This window comes from Cuculus canorus, chromosome 8 (assembly GCF_017976375.1).
Source record: "Cuculus canorus isolate bCucCan1 chromosome 8, bCucCan1.pri, whole genome shotgun sequence".
Lineage (NCBI taxonomy): Eukaryota > Metazoa > Chordata > Aves > Cuculiformes > Cuculidae > Cuculus > Cuculus canorus.
The window spans coordinates 19,721,008-19,741,562 of NC_071408.1; the positions used below are offsets into that span (position 1 = coordinate 19,721,008).

The window sequence follows — 20,555 nt, forward strand, 5'->3', positions numbered from 1 at the left end:
CGTTTGATGGGTTCCCTAAAAGTAAAAGGCATTAGTAAGGTGGAAAAGCAAGAACAAAAAGTAAGTTGGGCTTTTTTTCATAGCATACTCTCCAAAGTTTGAGGATACAGCTCCTCCGAGAACAGCCTGTCTCTAAGCAGCACCTACAATTTGGGCCGCACAGCTCTATATTGCTTCTAACTCTGCTCTTCTGAAAGATGTAAAAAAAAAAAACCCACAACAAACCATGACAAAGAGAGCCCCAAAACGTGGCCCAAAGGCGCCAGCAATAATATAACACTGCAAAGAGTCTTTTGAAACAATATATTTCTGCTGATCTTTTTGAAATTAAGCCAGCTACAGCGACCCTTGTTAATATTTTTACAATCCATTTGCTTGTAAATCTATTAGGAGATGTGCATGTGTTCACCAACTATTTCCCAGATCTTCCCCAGATCTGTACATGGAACGATGTTCAGGTTTTCCTGACAGATGATACAAAATGCTCAGGCCAATGCTCAGCTACAATGCTTGGATAAATATGCTCATAACTAGGGTATCTGTCTGTTTTCCTTTTCTAACACACTTTCCAAAGCTTCCCTTTAAATCTGAACAAAACTTAAGGGGAAAAAAAAAAAAAAGGAAAAATATAAAAACAAAATCTCTGTCCCACAACTTGTATAAACAGAAGCTCCTGAAATGAAAAATTGGAAAATTGATTGCTCTGGTCTCACCCCCTTTTTTACAGAAAATGACAGAAACACCTAATTGATCCTTCGGAGGGAAGAATTCATCAGGAGGCCTCTAATCCTCATATTACTTTTCCAAACGTGCAACAAGAATGCAAAATTTTCACAACTGAGCTAAAGCGCAAAGCCGAGCTTCTTTTTTTCTTTTTTTTTTTCTTTTTTTTTTTTTTAATTAAAAATAACTAGGGGGACACAGACACGACACAACACTGGGATAGGGAGCGACTAGCCCATGGATTTATTTTCTCCCCTTCATGTGCCACTGGGCCTACTAAACCCAAGAAGCTCCACGTGCAGCTGCAAAGCGATGCGACCGTCCCTGGCCCTGTGAGGAGCGTGTCCTGCAGAAGTAGAACTGACAAAACCCAGGTATTTCTCAGAGTTGAATTAAGAGGCACAAACTTTGGCCAAGGCAACGCACGGAGCGGCACCCCGTGTCCTCCGCTCCCGTTCTTTAATCAAGCGTACGGTTTTTATCCTGGTGGAGTTGGTGCCTTCACCAGCCTGGCTTCTCCTCATCCGGCACCCAGAAATTTGGGGGAGGCTGGAGAAGGACAAGAAGGACCCCGGCGAGAGAAGGGACTGAAACTTTTGCAGCTCTTCAGGCTGCCTGGGAAGCTGCCTCCCCTCTCTCTCTGCATTTCCTCGCCTTTTTCTCGACGGAAAGAGCCCGGAGAGGCTTTCTCACCGGGAGAAAAAAAATATTCAAATTAAATTAATAAGAATAATGTAGTCAAAATCTCCTGCAGGAGGAAATAATCTTGGGGTTTTGAGTCCACCACAAAGCATTTCCTCGTTAAACCATTATATCCTGCTAATTGAAGGTGTGTAATTTCGCGTCCTGCAGCGGCGCGCGGGGCGGAGGGGGGGCTGCGCTGCGCGTCCGCGCAATTCCGGGGCTCCGCGGGGCGCCCACCCCCCGTCCCGACACCAGCAGCGGGGGCAGAAGTTGCGCGGGGTGCCGCGGGGGGGCCCGATCCGCGGTGAGGGGCATACACACACACACACACGCTCCGGACAGTCAAGTTTGCGGATGCCGCGTCCCCGTCCCCCCCCCCGGTGCGGGGCTGCGCGGGTGCGGAGGGAAGCGCGGAGCCAGCGGGACCGAACCCGCTCCCGTGTGCGTCCCTCCCTCCGAACCGCGTAACCCGGCGCTGGCGAAGGTTTAGCTGCTCGCAGGGCGCGGAGCGAGCGGCATCGATCGCGGATGACCAAGCACGGCGGGGCCGTGCGGGGCGTCCCGCAGCACCGCGACACCCCCCCCCTTAATTAAACCATTAATAAGTAGGCGCCATTAACCATGTGCCGACACAAATGGCCGTGCGGGGGGGAAAAAAAAAAGGGGGGGGTGGGGGTGGGATGCGAGGAGCGAAAGGCAACAAAGTTAGTTCGGTGGAGCCGCGGCGCTGCCCCTTCCCCGGCGCGCCCCCCCCGCGCCCCGGCACCGCTTACCTGGGTGAGACAGAGCGGAGAATACATGACTGCTGCGGGGGGCTGCGGGCTGAGGTGTGCGTGTGCGGGAGAGGGAGAGAGAGGGGGAGAGAGAGAGGGAGAGAGAGGAGGGGAAAAAAAAGAAAGAGAGAGAGAGAGAGGAGAGAGAGAGAGAGAGAGGAGAGGAGGGGGAGCCCCGAGCCTGCTTCTTGCTTTCACATTTCCAACTCTGCCAAACTGCAGCCAGCGCGGAGCCGCTCCATGAGCTGAACTTTAACCCCGCCTCGACTTTCCCGCACTAGGCGCTCGGCATGCCTGCCCCGCGCGCCGTTAAAGGCATAGCGCTCGCTGCGCGCCCCTCCGCCGCCGCGGCCCCCGCTCCGCGCCGCCCGCTCTGCGCCGCCCGCCCCGCTCCGCGCCGCCCGCGGGGGCGGGGACGGGCGGGGAGGGGGCTGCGGCGCCACCGCCTCCCTCCGCCCCGCCGCCCCGCAGCGCGCCCGGCCGCGCAGGGGACGCCGCTCCGGCCACCAAACTTTGCTGCTTTTGGGGCTGTTTTGGTTTTTGTTTTTTTTTTTTTTTGCATGTGTGTGGGATGCGTGTTTTGTTTTGGTTTTTTTTTTTTCCCTTTTATTTCCCGGGGGCTGCGCTCGGCCCTTGGCCGGCGAGCGGCGCGGGGGGGAGCCGCGCTGCGTTCGCAACTTTCCCCATCCCCTTTGGCACTTGTCATTGGCATCGAGCGCTTTATGGTCATTCCACTCGAGAAAAGAATAATACGTTTTAAGAAAACACATTGAAAAAAAAATAGCGACACATAAATTCATCTGCACCGCATGCCCCCCCTTAGCGAATTCTCTCCTTAAAAGTGAAGCGCTTGTAATTAAAGAATCCACCCGCGCCTCCTGCCCCTTTCCGAGCGCATTGTTTTGGCACCACCGGCAGCGTTTGGGTTTGGGGTTTGGATGTTCTCCAGCCCGGTCGTGGGGACTCGGGGGGTGTCCCGTATGGGTTCCTGCCCCCCTCCCTTGGGAACAGCGTTTTTTCCGAGGATTCTGGATGCGGTTTATGCGACCCACGCGGAGTTATCCGCGCCGGGGGGGGGGGGGAGGAACGGGACAACGCAGGGAAAAATCCCATCCGTGGGAGACACGGGGAAAAATCCCCCTCCACGCAGCTTGTTTGGAAGGTTGCCGGGGTTTGCGTTGCGGGGGGCGGGTTGCGGAGCTGGGTTGCGCTTTGCGGTGCTCTCCGCCCCCCCTAACCCACCCCCCGCGCTGCACCGCTCCCAACCTTTTGCGGTTTGCAGCAACTTTTGGCGCCCTTCGGAAGACTTTTGGCCGCGGGACGGCTGGTTGCGCCCTCTAGGCAGGGGCTGCGGACAAGCGCAGCCCCTCCGCACCCGCGGACATCACTCCCCCCTAAAAAAAAACCGAGGACGAGAGATAAAAGTGTCGTCGTCGTCCCCTCCCGTGGTCTTTTCCAGCGCTTAGCGCAAGTTATTTTTTCCCAACTCAGCGTTTTGCTAAGCATGCTTTAAAACATAAATAAAAAATTAAATGGCTTAAAAAAAAAAAAAAGGTTTTGGTTTGTGGTTTTTTTTTTCTTCTTTTCCCCCCCTCCCCTTTTTTTGCGTGCTAAATCCGGAGGTTTCTGCGGCTCCGTCCCCAACTTCAGCAGAAAAGAGGGAAAAAAAATTTAATAAATAAATAAATAAAAAAAACGGGGGAAAGAAAAGCAGGCAAGCGTGGCCCCTCCCCCGGGGGGAGTTCAAACGTCGCAGCGCCCACCCCCGCCGCTCCTTGGGCAGCGCTCGGGAGCGCCCCCCGCCCCGCCGCTCCCATTGGCCGCCGCCGGCCCCGCGCGCGCCCGGACGCGGCTCTTTGTGCGCGGCCGCGGCCGCTCGGACGGCGCGCACGGAGTCGGCGCGCACGTAACGGGAGGGGGGGGGGGGAGGAGGAGGAGGACGAGGAGGGGGAGCGCGGGGAATCTGTCAAGCTCAGCGGTTTTCTCAAATCCCTGGAAAAAAAAATAATTGGGGAAAAAAAAAAGAGGGAGAATAATAATTAAAAAAAAGCAGCGCCGGTGCAGCCCCCGTGCTTCCTCCGCACGCGCGCAGAACCCGCGCAGACCCCGCGCAGACAAAAGCATGGAAATCTGATTCTAAAATAACAAAACCCGAGAAGTTTAAGAGGCGCCACGTACCATGGACAGGTATAAAGAGTACGTGAGAAACTTGCCGGGGCGCAGGCGATTGGCTCCGGTGGTTGACACTTTTGGGGGTTTTTTGGTGATTATTTTTTCTTTTATAGCTAAAATAAACTCGCAACCGTTGGGAACCCGGAAGAGAATAAACGCCGCAGCCAATTGCCGCTGCCGCTCGAGGGTTTGGGCTTTTCTCCTTAGGTTTCGGGGCTTATTTCGGTGCGGTTTGCTGCCGCCGGGAGGCTCCGCGGTGCGGGGCGGCTGCGGGCCGGGCCGGGCGTGCTCCCAGCCTTGGGACTTTGCAGAAGTTGCGAGGGATTCGGCAGCCTCCCGCCTCCCTTTCCCCTCCTCCTCCTCCTCCCCCTCCGCTTATTTCCGCAATCGCCGCGCTTTGTACAGGACCCCGCACTGGGGGTGGCGGAGCTCAGGGACACCTCCTACCCGGCCTCGCTGCGGGGCTCCGGCCTCCCCCGCAGCCGGGGAGGGTCCCGCAGGGCGGGGCTGCGGACAGCGAGAGCCCCGTGCATCGTAACCCGTGCCTTTCCCGCAGACCCCCGCCCCTTGCGCGGATCATTGCACGGGTTATCCCCCCTTTGCAAGGATACTGCTCCCTTTGCACGGGCAACCCCCCCCTGCACGAGTAACACCCCCCTTTGCACGGGTACCCTCTCTTTGCACGGGTAACACACACACACACCCCCTTGCACAGGTAACCCTCCACTTGCACGGATACCCCCTCCCCTTTGCACGGGTAACCCCTCGTTTGCAAGGATATCCCCCCTTTGCACGGGTAACCCCTCTCCCCTTGCACAGGTAACCCCCCCCTTTGCGACGGTACTCCCCCGTTTGCAAGGATACCTCCCCTTTGCACGGGTAACCCCCTCCCCTTCGCACGGGTGACCTCTCCTTTGCAAGAATACCCCCTCCTTTGCAAGTATACCACTTCCACGGGTAACCCCCACTTGGCAAGGATACCCCCTCCCCCTTTGCACGGGTAAGCCTCCCCTTCACGGACAACCCCCCCCTCCCGCACAGGTACCCCCCCCCCCCCCTTCCCCAGGTAACCCCCCTTCATGCGCTCCCCCCGGCGTGGGCAACCGTTCCCGGCGTGGGGAACCCCCCTGCCTTCCTCCACCAGCGTTCCTCCTGCTGCACGGGCAAAGTTACCTGGCACTGACACACACACACAAAGATTTGCACGGGCACCAGCCCTGCTTGCTCCCCCCCCCCCCAGTGCTTTGCACACACACACTCCCCGCTTGCACACCCGCGGGGTGCCAGTGTGTGTGTGTCGTCCCCCCCCCGTCCCGATCCGGGCAAGCCCTCGGCGGGGGAGGCACTTTTCCTTCCAGCAGCGCAGCCGTGCCTGGCAGCAATGCAGCAGCTGAGAGCCGAACTGCAAAGTCTCCAACTTACACGGCACCCCTAAAATAGTCCTGATTTCATCCCTGAAAGGATTTCCTGGCTTTGTGTGTCTTAACTAGCCTTGGCCATTTTTGTAGAATAACCCCATTATTCACAGCTCCGAGGGTAAAATCTGCTAAAGTCACTTAATAAAAAAAAAAAAAAAAAAAAAAAAGAAAAAAAAAGAAAAAGAAAACCTTCAAAGGGCGTGAGAAATAAAGGCAAACAAACAATTGTCTGTGGCTCTCAATTCCCCTTGATCGTGGATACCCGCTTCATTAACAGCCAAAGCATTATATTCTTAAAACTGGAAGCCTCAAGATGCGTGATAATACTGCAAAATTAATGGGGGGGGGTTGAGGGAAGCAAGTGGATTTGAAGGTTAATTACTACTTTTTACAACACAGTAAGACTTCAACTCACACAACTTATCTCTGAAGGAGTGGCATGGTTATCCCTCCAAATTTACTGTTTTAAATCAACTTGAGCAGGTATTTAAAGACACAGAGGGCTGCAGCCCCAGTGCCTTGAGAAGAGAGAGGGGGAAAAAATAAATAAGAAAACCCTTAGATACTGCTTTTCAGTTTCAAGTTTGGGAGCCTCAGACCTGTGCTAGTGACAGCGAGGCTCCGGCGCAGCTCTGCTTTCTCTGTTACCTCCTGGTGACCCCTCCGAAAGAGCCCGCCAGTTCCCAGTGGTCTGGAGACCACAGGTTGGAAACCACTGGTTTTGCATAAACTTCTGTTATTCGGCACAGGCTTAGGTTGGGAGGGTTCCTCTTAGCAAACTGTCGAAGGATGATGTGTACTGCATAAATTAAAACATCATGTCCCCTTGCCATGTGAAAGCATTATTAAAAGAAGCATAATAAGGGATTTCCAGCATGTTATCAAGCGTACAAAGAAAACTCCGAATGGGAGGGATGGCTGTCATCGGGGTAGAACAAGCTGGATTTTGGAGAGGCTTGAGAAGCGCTTTGAATAGCCCGTGAGTTGGACAAGGATCAGCGCTGACAATAGCCGGTCTATATGTGGTATGGCCTGTTAATATACAGCAGCAATCATTAAAGGCCTGATCCTGCCAACAGGGCTCTACAGGGCCCTGAGTGAGGTTAGTGGCTTTGGGGGAGCCATCGTGGCTACTTGCCTATCCTGGGGGCTGCGTTGCCCTACTGAGGGCTAGAAGCCCCCCAAAACCACTGAGGGCTCGATCCTAACCCCTCTTCCATCAAGCCACACACTGCCATGATCTATGTCTCCAGAGCTATTTGGAGACTTAAATCCCATTACAGTTGATGGAAATCAATGCCCAGATGTTTCTATGTCATCCCATGACCCCCTATGGAATTAGCTACAAATCCCAGCAGACATGTCACGGAGGAGCCGTAGGTCTGTGCTGTGCCTAACCTGCTCCTGCCATCCTTCCGGAAATTTATATCAGCCAAAGATACTAAAAATGAGAGAAGCCTGCAAGACTTTCTGGGGAAGAGACGGATTTATTCCACGTGTGCATAGAGAACAGAGAATAACGGGGTTTTCCTCCTCACTCTCAAAGCTCCAAACCCTGATGCAACATAAATAAACACCACGGTTGTGCAAATGCTGTGTCACCCTTAAACGGGAGGGCAGAGGCTTCAACCTCCAGGCTCCAAAGTTCAGGGTGTAGCTTAAATAGAAAGACAAATATGTTCAATGGACGTTCGCACCTCACACCACTAAATACCTGTGAAGAGTAATGGTTTTGCATGCAGCGTTTTCCGCCCATCACCATGATTCCCAGCAGGAGAGTGGGGAGGATGAAGAGATGCTGTGGAGCCCATCTGACAGATGGAGGGTGGTGGCAGCAGAATTCAGGGTCTGAGCCGTGGGTGCATCACCAAAGCATGTACACATGGGGATGGGAATTAAAGTACTTGTGCTAAGGGCAAGTAGGAAAACCGCACTAAAAATTAGTCAATGCTATCCATTTCTCTGTGAAATCTCCTACTTTAGCCGTGAGTTACTGGAGGCATTGCTGCCTGGCACAGCCGTACGTACGGTGCTGCCTCTGGAGCTGAGCGTATCATAGAAATGCCCGCAGACCTGTAATGCATTTCTACAGGGTCTCAAGTCTACTGCGAGATGCACTGTGGAGGAAATAACTTTGCAGCAAAAGTGTGCTGAGTTTAGAAAGGAAGCAAACAGAATGGAGAAGAAGGATAAGCAGTGTTTTAGTGGTTTTTTCCCTTTTGTTTTGCTGTACATCTTCTAATGGGGAGCGTAATACATGGTAATACTATTTCAGCACAAATACCGCTTTGCAAGCAGAATTTAGCTGAAAACCTGAAATACCACAAAGTGAAAGTTCATCGTGAAAGTGAATGCAGTTTAATAAGCTAGCTGTAATTTACTGATCTGTTTGAGCAGTGCCCGCTGGCCCAGCCCTGCAGTAGAGTCGGGTTTCGCTGTGTGCCAGTGTGCACCTAGACGTCGCTGCCCAACATCTTGAGGCCACCCTCCAGCTGGATTAAACCCCTCAATTTCCAACCTACAGTCATCCTCAGACACATTTTATTTGTACACAGTCCCGTGGTGTTATCACTGCTGGAAGCTGATGGGCGCCTCTCTCAATGGTACCAAATCATTCTCCAGCAATACTGAGTGATTTCAGCGCACAGTACTGATACTGCCATTGTACTAAATCCAATGTTTTATTAGGCAGTTTGGCATAAACACTTTGGATCTAATCTTTCATGCCTCGATGAAAGTTTTGCTTGACTAAAGCTTGCGCAAGGGTGGTATAAATACAGTGTGGCAAATAATGTTTATATGCCCATACAAACACATACGGACTATTTATTTGAGTATATTGTGTATCTATGCATTGTCATATTTATGCAATATATTTCTCAAAAGGAAAGTATGTCCTTTGTCAGCTTTTTTCTCATGAAAACATCTTATATCCAGGATTTGCTCATAATATAAAAGCTGAGATTAAATATGTAGTGTGAAAAATAAAGCTTAAGAATTGCTAATTTGACTTTGTACAATTCAGGTAAACACAAACTGAGGTACGGTACGGAGAAAAGTTACCTCTAAAAAGAAAACGGGAATATAGTACAAAAATGCCAACAACATCACCCAACACAGCTTACAGGCAGCAGTGGTATTTTAGCCCTAATTAGCAAGGACTCCCTACTGGCCTTTGCCGCATGCAAAAAGGGCGGTCCATAACTTTTAAAAGATGTCCATTATTACCTAAAATAAATAAATAAAATCCCAAACAGCAATCTGTTTAAGTACTAAGTAATTTTTTACATTTCTCATCCATGCTAAAGTTCTGGGCAGGAAAAAAAAATATGAACGGCCTTTTCAAGGAAAATTGAGAGAGCTTTGTACCTAGGCTGGGGACTGGTGAGGAGGGCATGGGAACAGGTGCAGGTTTATTACTGCTTTTCTGGCATTGTGTGCGTCACACATAATTCATCTGCAAATCTCCTCCACAATTATTTTCTTCAAAGTGGTTTAAGCCCTGCTAACCCAGAGCACACATGAGGTCTGATCGCTTTCCTCGCGGATACAGAGCAGTAAAGTTTTCCATCACAAGTTTTACGAACTCTCTTTTCTACTATTAAAAAAACAGCCTTAAAAAAAGTATTTTGTAAAATGTAGTAAGGTCTGTGTTCTTGTTAGGACGGACAGGCACTGTCTAATACATCTATTTTAGAACCCTCTTTGATCCCATAAACTTTGAACTAAATGAAATTTTAGGGGAAAAAAAGCAATACTCTTCCACCGTGATAGTAACTTTCCACTTCTCTGTCTTTTCTAATTTTACAGACAACTTCATAAGGTGCAAGGAGTGAGTCGCAAGAGTTGTGTATATCTCACGTGCAAAGGCTGGTTTTAAGAACTCAAATCTGCACAAGAGCCAACACTCTGCCTGAAAGATGTCATAAAAAAGCACAGTGTGAAACGTTCCCGGTCTGTTTCGCTTGCTCTGCCTTTCCCAGTGCCTACGGCTCCTTTGGAACAGCGAAAGAAATGTGTTAGTCTTAGCACCTGATTTTTTTTTTTTTTTTTTTTTTAAAGTCTTTATTACTGTAATTCACTGACCTCTGCCGCATTGTAAGCCCTGGCAATAAAGATCCCTGGGCTGGGCACCCTGTGCTGGTACTGGATCTCTCTGGAGCAGCTGCTTTGTTTTTGCAGAAGAGAAGGTTTTCCTTTTTTTTAAAAAGAGAAAAAGAAGTGTAATCCGTGTGGGCTGCCTGTCACAATCACTGCTCCTCTCTCTTAACAGCAGGGAGAAGGTGAGACCATCCTCTGCTCACACGACTGTTGTGTTAACTTCTATACTGGGCTGGGATGATTTCCATAGGGTAAGCCCCAGAACAGCCAGGCGCGATGCACAGGTGGCCCTTAGAAAGGGACACGCGTGCAGCTACGTTTTTCTTCGGATTCCTGGAAAATCACTTAAATCACAACACCGCCCCACATACGTATGCCCGACCCCCTCGTTAACTTCTTGGATGAAAAGGTTATTGCTGAGCCTATGGAGCAAGTGTACGTATGGTCGTGAAGCTCACGGCAGAAACACACAGACTATATTATTCCTCCTTCAGAAAACTGAAAAGCCAAGCCCAGAGATCCCCCAGCCCAGCCTCCCCCTCCTCCGCGAGGAAATAAGCATTTCCTTACAGATATTCTATTTTTTTTTTAAATTCTCTTCAGATTCAGATCATCACTAAATATAGAAACTCTTGTAGCCACACAAAACGTGCATCGCCCCACAGCTGCTCATTTGCAATTTGTTCTGCACTTAAAAATCTCTTAATGCCACAAATAAACTTTGGGAAAGTTACATCCCAATAAACAATGAGGTGTTGTTTAAAATTACATGTGCTACTGTATTATTAGGTCTCTACCGACACTACAATTATCTTTTGAAGCTGGCAATAACGTATTAGCTGTTCAGTCAGAGGCAGAAATAGACTGGTGTATAAGCCCTCTGCCATTTTTATGAATGGAAAATATTTTAAAAGGTTGTTTCCAGTTTCTTCTTTGTCTGCTCCCCAGAAGGAGACCCCTCCTCGAGACTCTTTCCCCACGTCACTTTAATATTCATATACATTATCCATACATTGCGATACATGATTAACTGCCGCCCCCCCAACCTCCCGCCCCAAACAATACATATACTTATTGGATTAACTACTCAGTCCTCGCTGGTAAGGGAAGCGGCATCCGTGAGCTCTGGCTTTTATTTGCACGTACGGTTGTAGATCTGTGCCATGGCAATAATAGAAAAAAAAAAAAAAAAAAGAAAATAAATAGTGAAAAATCCCCGGGCGGGAGCGCAGTGTCCGCCGCAGCATCCGCCACCTCCGCAGCACCATTTGGACTCGCCCAGAGAGTCGCAGCCCGGCGGTTTCTGCCCGGTTTTGCCCGTTTTTCCCGATTTTGCCCGGTTTCTGCCCGTTCTCCGAGCCGAGGCTGCCCGGCTGGGACGGACCGCATCGCCGGGGCGGGGGGGACACGACACACACAGAAAACGGAGGGGAAGGAAGAAAAGCAAAGCCTTTCAAGTTTGCTGTTTGATTATGGTCTGGCTTTTGGATAGGTGTTTATTTTCGGAGGGAGGAGGGTTTAAAATAAATAAATAAATCTCGCAACCTGCCATCTCTGCCTTCTGAAAACGTTCGCCGGCTCACTGGTAGCCATTTTCATCTAAGGTACAGGAAAAGGGAAGAAAATGGGGAAAAAAAAACCACAAGAAAGGAAAAACAAACCCACAAGAAAGGAAAGAAGCAGCCCCAGCGCAGCCGCTCCGCGCAACCCCCGCCGCTCGCTCCGCGGCTGCGGATTCCGACCCCCTCCGCGGTTTTTTTCTTTTTTTTTTTATTTTTTTTTCTTTCCCCCCCCCCCCCCCCTTATTTTTTTTTTTCTTTTGCCGCAGTCTCCGTCCGGCGTTGGGGCGAGTCCCGGCAGCCCCGCGCTGATTTATCGCCGCTCCAGCCGCGGCTCGCGGTTATGTCACTCTAAATCACGCACATGCGGAGAGCCAGGAGGGTTTGGGCCAGCTCGGAGCCACCTCCCACCGCCACCACCCCCCCCCCCCCCCAAAAAAAAAAAAAAAAAAAAAAAAAAAGAAATGCGAAAAGAAAAGGGTGGGAGGGGAAACGAAAAGTCCAGGGGAGAGCCGGCGCCCCGCGACCCCCGCCGCAAAATAAAGTCGCAGTAAAAGTAGCGGGGGCGGCGCGGAGGGAGGGAGGGAGGGAAGGAGGGAGGGATGCATGGATGCAGGGATGGAAGGAGGGAGGAAGGAATAGACGGAGGGAGGGAGGGAGGGAGGGATAGAAGAAGGGAGGGGGGCACCTAGCAGCCGCTGCGCCTCCCGGACCCCACAGAGAGGGATGCGGGGACCCGTCGAGCCCTCCCACCCAGCCCGGTCCTGCCTGCCAGCAGCTGCTGCACCTCCAGGACACAGCCACGTATCTCTGTGCACATCCACATGTATCCTATGCACACACGTCTATGTCTACAGCGGGTGTTTGCACGCCCTGGAGCTGGTGCCTTCCCCCCAGCAGCAGTGGGATGCAGCCCCTGGGGCAGCAGCCTCCAGCTCTCCCAGCCCCGCAGCAGAACTGTGCCAGTGGGGTCCAGGTACCGCAGGACCCTCATGTCCCAGGGCTGCCCCCGCTGCCCTCGGATCGAATCAGTGCAAGCCAGGGCATCCCCTGGGCTCCGGGGGTCGGGGTATCCAGGTGAAGTGCTGCAGCTCAGCATCTCCCCACGAGCCCCGTTAGGCCCTGCAGCAGGTTTCCCTGTTATTTCCCATTGCATCCTTTAAAGCTAAAGAAAAAATCAGTATCAAAAGTGCTGGCGGCATTCCTATAATTCAGAGGCTGACAGAGTCCATGGGGATGTTGTCCCAGCACAGGCTCTACATGGTCCCCTTGGCTGCACCCAAGCGCAGAGCAGTGTTGCAGAGGGAGAAGTGTCAGGAATGGCCAAATTGCTTCAGCCCAACAGATGTATTTGTAAATCAATGAAACTTTCATTTCTGAGTAAGGGAGGAGGTGCTCCAGGGAGCCCAATGCTGTGTGCAGGACAGTCGCATGCTGCTTGTATATGCGTACATGGCTAATAAAATCTGGGATAAGCCCCCCAACAATAATGCAACACAGGCTGGGAGGCTGACACTGTTTTCTGCAGTTGGATTGCAGCAACAATTTCTCTACCCTCCCCCATTAAAGAAATATCGCCAGATTTTCAGTGTCACTGAGCTCCAAACTTCCGTCCTGCTTGGCAAAGGGAACCCACAGGCAGGCCTCCTGCACTTGCAACAGAGAAAACACTGCATCTCCATGGAAAATCCTGTCTCTTGCCTACAGTTTGGGAAATGGGTAAAAGAAGGAGCAATGTATAGAGCAGAGGACACTGGATATCTTGAGTGGAAGGGGAGAGCTGCTGTGGCTGACTGCCTCTTGTGTCTGATGAAGACTCCAGTGAAGCTGCTTTTCCCTCTTAGCAGCAGTGCTGTTCTTCCCAGAGCCTTTGAGACACTAGTTCAGGATGCTACAGGGAAAGGAGCCTGTACTCGTGTGGGGGTCAGCGCTGGTGCACTCAGCACTGTCCTCGCAGGGTGGGGAGCTTTGCAGTTCCTGCCAGGGCGCTTGTTTGGCACTTCATCCTTTTGGATGGTTTGAAAGTTTCCATGAAAGCTAGGGCAGGAGGAGGCCAGGCACCGCAGCACACTGGTACCCCAGCAAACAGGTACCCCGGTACTCAGGTACTCCAGTACACTGCTACACCTGCACACAGGGACCTCCATCACACAGGTGCCCCAGTATTCAGGTACCCCAGAATGCGGGTACCCCCAGTAGCCCAACACTCAGACACTCCAGGGCACAGACATCCCAGTATAACTCTACACCCCAGCGCACACACACCTCAGTATACTGCTACACTGGCACAGAGGTAACCCGGCACACAGGTAACCCAGTACTGAGGCACCCCAGAATGCAGATACCCTGGCACACAGGTATGGCAGCACATATGGACCCCAGGGCTTGGGGACCCTAGCACCCAGGCACCCCAGACACAGGTACCCCAGCACTCAGCCAACCCAGTACACCACTACCTATGCACACCGGTACTCTGGTGCGCAGCTGTACCTGCGCACGGACACTCCAAGATACATCCCTTGACACGGCATGTGGGTCCCCAGGCAGGACGCCCCAGCCGTGCCCCATGCAGCACTGCACTGGCTCGCTGGGGTTTTTGCTGTTCCCTGGAGCAGATGAGGTCAGTGCAATTTGTCCTTAATTACAACCATCACAAGCCTTGCTCCAAATGCGATGCCAAAGGCCTTTAAAAATTACTAGCTAACTTGATTTAAAAAGTGTGATTGTAGGAAACAACAAAGGTTGCTTCCCCTTGTTGTGACAAATTTGCAGTCAGCCCACAGACGATGGCAGTGAGGCTGCGGCATCACTACATTTCTTAGCAAAAGTTACTAGCGGCCTGCGAGACAGCTGGAATTCATATTAGAATATTTTTAACGTGCTCTTACAAATACTTTGGCATACGCCTATTCCACTCCTTTTAATGATGTTGACTTCATTTCCTTTTATATGGAGGAAAAAATGCTACACCAACAAGACTTAATTAAATTAATAATAAGAAAAAATAATAAATAATTCCAGTTGTGTTCCTGCGTTGTTGCAAAACACGGATCAAGGGGTCTGACTGATGAACACGAATAACATCACTGTTGGCTTTTTGAGATCAGCACATCTGTGGGCTCCTCAGCCCCTGCTTTCCTGTCTCTCCCCTCCTGTTCCCAATGTCCTGCTCCAGAGGCTGGGGAGCACCTGGTCTGGTTTGAAACCCAGCCCCATTTCCCATTCTGGCCCGGCACAAAACCCCAAAGCCAGGGGGGAGCTGCAGCTCCCTGCCTCCAACTGCTGTAGGCATGCACGTGCGTGTGCTTTCATGGGAACTGTGGATGCACATATGTGTAGGTGCACGTATCCATGCGTGTGTATCCATGTGCATGGGTGTGTGCGTGGCTGCGTGGCTGTGCATGCATGCACATGTATGCGCATGTATTGGAGTTGTGGATGCACGCACATGTACGTGCACATATCCATGTGGGTGTGTGTGCATGGCTGCATTCATGTACACACATGCACATGTATGCATGTGTATCGGACCTCGGGATGCACGCACATGTACGTGCACGTATCCACACGTGTATCCATGTGCATGGTTGTGCACGTGTGCGTGGCTGCGTGGATGTGCACACATGCACGTGTATGTGCATGCATGGGACCTGTGGATTCATCCACACATGTGCATGTATCCATGTATGCGTATGCATGGCTGCATGCGTGTGCACACATGCACGTGTATGCACGTGTATTAGACCTGGAGATGCATGCACACGTTCATGCATGTATCCGTGTGTGTGCGCCTGTGCATGGCTGCATGCACATGCACAAATACATGTGTATGTGCAAGTATCAGACCTGTGGATGCACGCACGCGTGCGCGCGCGTACCCACACGTGTGTATGCGCGTGCACGCCAGTCCGTGTGCCCGCATGCACGTGTACGCGCGTGATCCGTGCGCGCGCGGGTCCAATCGCGCGCGCGCGCACGCCCCCGCGCACGTGCGTACCCGTCCGCGCGCACGTAGCTGCTGCGGCCCCTCGCGCAGACGCGTGCGCGCCCCCGCCTCCCGCGCGCCGTCGCCCCGCCTCCCGCCTCGCCCGCCCCGCGCGGCTCTGGGGGCGGAGGGGCCGGCGGGGGCTCTGCCCCGCGGTCGCTTCGGGGAAGGGCAGCCTGGCTGCGGGCCCGCGGGTGAGAGGGCTCCGTCCCGCTTCTCCGCCAAGGGCAGCTCCGCCGAGTTTATTTAGCGTGACCGCTAATGCCAGGAAGGTTTTCAGAGCAAAGAAGTTTTTTACTGGCAGTTTGGTGGTAGTGTTTTCTGGTTCTTTTCTACAAAGCATTGGAAACTCCTGAATAATCAGTGCCCGTTATTTTCATAGAATCATAGAACGGTTTGGGTTGGAAGGGACTTTAAAGCTCATCCAGTTCCACTCTCCCTGCCATGGGCAGGGACATCCCACTGGATCAGGCTGTTCAAAGCCCCATCCAACCTGGCCTTGAACACCTCCATGGATGGAGCAGGTACAGCCTCCCTGGGAACCTGTGCCAGTGCCTCACCACCCTCATAGTGAAGAAATTCTGCTTTATGTCCAGTCTAAATCTGCCCCTCTCCAGCTTATACCCATTGCCCCTCGTCCTGTCACTACAAGCCTTTGTAAACAGTCCTTCCCCAGCTTTCTTGTAGCCCCTTCAGGTAATGGAAGATGGCTATTTTATCCCCCTTTTTGTTTTAGCCAAAGGAAAACAATTCCTATGCACTGGGAGTGTTGCTGTGAAGGACATTTCCTAGTATTTCCCTGAATGACATTGATGGATTTACAAGAGGATGCAACACTTTGCGTTAGAGGTGCAGACGCGTGTATGTACCACCCTGCCAATACAACCGCCCATGGAAATGCTGATACTGATGTTCAAAGCAGGCAAATTATGCACCACAGCATGTGCGTGCACAGATATCAGTGATATTTTCTTTGGGTTGTCAGGGAACGGCTTCCTGAACCTCAGCAGAAAACCCCTTTTACACCAGATTTTATGGATTCTAACCTGGCAGAGGATTCCCAACATGCACCGTATAAGTGCTTTGTGGCTGCTTCTGTGGATGACTTGGTCGCTGGTGTTCTTTAAGTGGAAATAGGATTTTTTACCTTCCCAGCCCGTTTTTTTAACCCATGTAATAAAATATGACACTAGAGGGCGGCCTGTTAATGTAATTCAATAATGAAGTTGCAGCGGCTGCACATGGAGACGCAGCACTGTCCTCTGCTCTGCACCTGGGCTGTGGCTGGAAGCTGGCCTGGGAACGGAGTCTTTCCACCCTTCTGAGGCAGCTGTCATTGCCCTGAGGTGCAGGGAGAATCCCGAGTGTAGTACCAGAATCCCAAAATAATAAATATTCCTAAGAAATGTGATTTGCCAGTGGACCCACCCAATTTATGTTGTCTTGTGAGCGGTCCCTCATTTAGCATGTCTTCCAGCTCAGAGGAGGCAGGAGCTATCCTGTCCAATCCACTATGCCAGACGTTTGTCCTGATCTAGACCATTGCACCTACTTTTATAGCTCAATGACAGCGCTGCAATTACGGCCCTGTTTTAGCCATCGGCACTGCAGTTCAGTGAATATAGTCCCCACTGACAGCTCGCTCTCACTCTCTGCATGGCCTTCCTGTGACCAAAGAGGTCTCCTACAGTTCCAGAGACTGGTTAATAGCTGCATGCAATTTAATTAATTGAAGACTGTGAATATTTTTTGAACATCAGACGTAGTATGCGTCAGAAATGCCAGGTGGTATCTAAGTACTGAGTGCTGTCATTATTGATATTTACATTTTATACCACCCAGAAGCTAGGATTTCCTTGTGGTAGGCTGGTGACGGAAACATCTTTTCTCTCCACATTTAAAATCTGCGTGTCCGGTGTGAGCCAACAGGCAAAAGTGATGTGAGATTGAGTGAGGTGAGACAAGGGAAGCAGGTCACAGCAGGGTTCGTGCTGGCAGGGAGACTATTACACTCCGGGTTTTTACACATGGACCACGTCACAGGTGGGTTTTAAGGCATTCTTGCAGCTTGCTCAGCAATAGCTTCAAGAGGCTTTGAGTGCTGTGAGACTATCAAAGGCAATTCAGCATGTTCACCATGAAACGGGAGAACGTTTTAAGCCAAACTTCAGTGAGACTTTCTTATTGTCTCGAGCAGAAATTGGCCTGAAGTTACAGATGGAAAGAACTTAAATTAGTGGCCACTTTTCTGAAAACTGATGTTCCTTAGCATTTAGCAATAACATGTCCTCAGTTTTTGCTAAATTGCAAACGAGCAATTAATTTTTCAGCACTTGTGCAGAATACTTTAAAAATGGAAACATGAAAGTCTTCTATTAAAATGAAGTTGATAGTATGCACCTGCCACTAATGTACTGTACACTGTGTCTTCCACTCATTATAGTGATGATTTGGGTTGAGATCAAGAGTCATATAGTGAAAATCACTTCAACACGTGCCTGTTCATATGCATAAACTCCTGTGTACCAGATGGCAAAATATAATGACATCTTAAACAGCTAATTGCATAAACCTTGTAATGCAGATAATTGCTGAACCAAAGTATGAGTTAATAATTTCCCACTGTATTGCCTGGCTTGACACTAATTCTAAAGGAAAGTTGTGACAATTCTAACACACTAAAGTTCACCAAGCGGTAATTAAAACTAGCACTTAAAATCATTCGACTTTCAAACCCTTAATTACAATTCAGTGGAATCACTTTGTAGAAATCTAACATTTATAGATAGTTACATGATAGTTGATATTTCATCATCGTCCCTTTCATGGTGCTTTTCTAAGGCATGCTTCAGAAAGCATGTAGCTCTCTCTGGAAGTCTAAAGTTATAATGATTTCTGTATTAGCGGTCACTGGAGTGAATATACATACTGCTGTAGAGGGTTTTTTTTCAGTTTACACTTAAAGCAGCACGGTGATTAGTTGTCTTTAATCACCTGATGATATATAAGTGTAAATAAGCAGCAATCCACTAAAATGAAACATATCAGTTTTCAAAGAGTGGGTTTAAGAATCAAATTGTTTTGGTTGGGTTGATAACATACATACTGACCTCAAAGTCAGGCCTCTAACACACCATCAGCTGTTACTGTATATTGAAAAAGCTGCCATGGGATTGAAACGATGAAGAATGGAAATATAATTAATGATAGTAAATACAGTTTTAAGAGAAATAAGCCTTATCAGACAAACTCAATTTCTTTCTTTGATGAGGCGCGTCAAATAATGTGATGAAGGTAAAGACTGAATGATAAAGGTCAATGAAGAGATGTGGTATTAATTTTTTATGGAGATTAGAATTAACACTGTGTGATATTCTGATCAAAAAACATTAGAAATAGCAACAGAGCATGCACCAATTAGATTAGGAATTGGCTAACAGCCTGTTAAAAAGTAGCTATGAATCAGGAAGCGTTATCAAATGGGAGAGTTTTACCAGGATCAGCATCAGGTAAGATGCTAGTCAATGTTTTCTTCAATGATTTGGATGTAAACACTGTAAATTCACAGCTGATAAATTTGAAGATGACAGAAACATTGGTGAAGTGACAGACAATGATAAGAATGACACTCCAAGTGATCTCAGTTGCTTGATGAGATGAGCCCATTCAAACACAATTGGTTTTAATACAGACAATATAAGATTATGTGGTTTCTGGTGCTCGCACTTTTTAAAAGATCATTGGAAAGCTGGAGGGGGTGCAGTAAAGAGCCACAGAGAAGATTTCAGGACTGAAGAAAGTGCTTAATGGTGAAAGACTTAAAGCACTCAATCTGCCTAGCTTACTGGAAAGAACACTGAGACGTGACATGAGTATAATGTGTAAGCATTTAAGTATCTATGAGATCTGTAGAGAAGTAACTGCTGGATACCAATGACATTTTTAATCTTCAAGGAAAAATCTTCAAGCTATCTGGAAGCTTGTGTCAAACAAACTCAACTTAGAATTTAGGTGTTTTTTTCAGTATCAAGAGTGGCTGAAGGCTAACTTTCAAAGCACAAAGTGCATACCATCTTTTTTTTTTTTTTTTCTCTAGCCTTCAACACTGTGAGTCTTTATACATCAGCAGAGACATCTCGTCAGTATTTGGGAGCAGGAACGTACGCTTGTGCAAAGGAATAATCAAGTAATAACAAGTCTAACACCTTTCATGGGCTCTGCAGACCCAGGCCGGGTGTACAGATATCACACACTCATATAGCTCTAATAACATATTATTCTAAAATATAGAGTTTATGTGCTGATGGAGCTACACAAAACTACCAAAAGGCAGCCTCATTGTCACCCCTTGCCTGCCTGCTTGCCCTAAACAGCTATTTCTTCAGAGCTCTGTGCCTCTGCTCTCTGGTGAAGGAGAAGTAGTGATCCTGTCCCGGTGCATCTTCTACCTGTAAGTCTGTTTTATTCACAGTGTGAATAAAATATTTCTGGATCAGAGTGAGTCACAGGCAGAATGTTAGGCTGAAACTTCACCTCAAGCCTCATTTTCTGAAGGAGTCCTGCATTAGCAATCAATCACCTTAGGAAATGCTGACAGTCACTTGCCCTGCAGCTCACACAGCTTCTGTGGCTGTACATATCCACTACAGCAGTTCCTAAACATGTATCCTACGTGTTGTTTGTATCCTACAAATCTGTTCCTCTCATACCTCCAAAAAGTTCAACAACTGTTGAAACCACGAACAAACACAAGCTATTTCAAGCTCTACAATACCGCCATGCAGTGCTGCCGATCACAGCTCACTGTAATGCAGAAGGAAGAGAAAGTAGGGGTTTCATCCCATTTCCTTCAACTCTAGCATGTTCTTGGGGATCCCCCATCTAAGTTCAGACAGAGCACAGTTCAGCCTACCCTAATGACCTAATAGCCTCTGATGAAAGCTGAGAGCTGTATAAAATGAAACAGCATAGACTGATTCTGTGCAGGAGGTCAGAGTGAAGGCTCAGCACAATCCTTTCTGACCTTAAACATATTTACTAGCCTGTGAAACGTAACTACCAGGTGTCTATGTTGTTAGTAATTTTACAGATGGATGTAATCAGATCCAATTCCAAATATTTTCATGCCTGTCTTCACTAC

The 20,555-nt window shown here is 49.5% G+C and overlaps 1 protein-coding gene across 15 annotated transcripts in view; it reads right to left on the reverse strand.

The window, feature by feature from the left end:
* Positions 1-20,555, reverse strand: part of NFIA (nuclear factor I A) — a 356,165-nt gene that overhangs the window by 248,975 nt on the left and 86,635 nt on the right. For 3 of the 15 annotated variants that reach the window (XM_054073820.1, XM_054073819.1, XM_054073817.1), the window contains exon 1: positions 2,181-2,550. The exons of 8 other annotated variants lie outside the window; for them this stretch is intronic. In XM_054073820.1, coding sequence (XP_053929795.1) covers positions 2,181-2,207 — 27 coding nt within the window. In that variant the 5' untranslated portion in view covers positions 2,208-2,550. Of the gene's footprint in view, positions 1-2,180; positions 2,553-20,555 lie in introns of those variants that run through there. 4 more of the 15 variants (XM_054073822.1, XM_054073813.1, XM_054073816.1 and 1 more) reach the window with 3 other exon arrangements.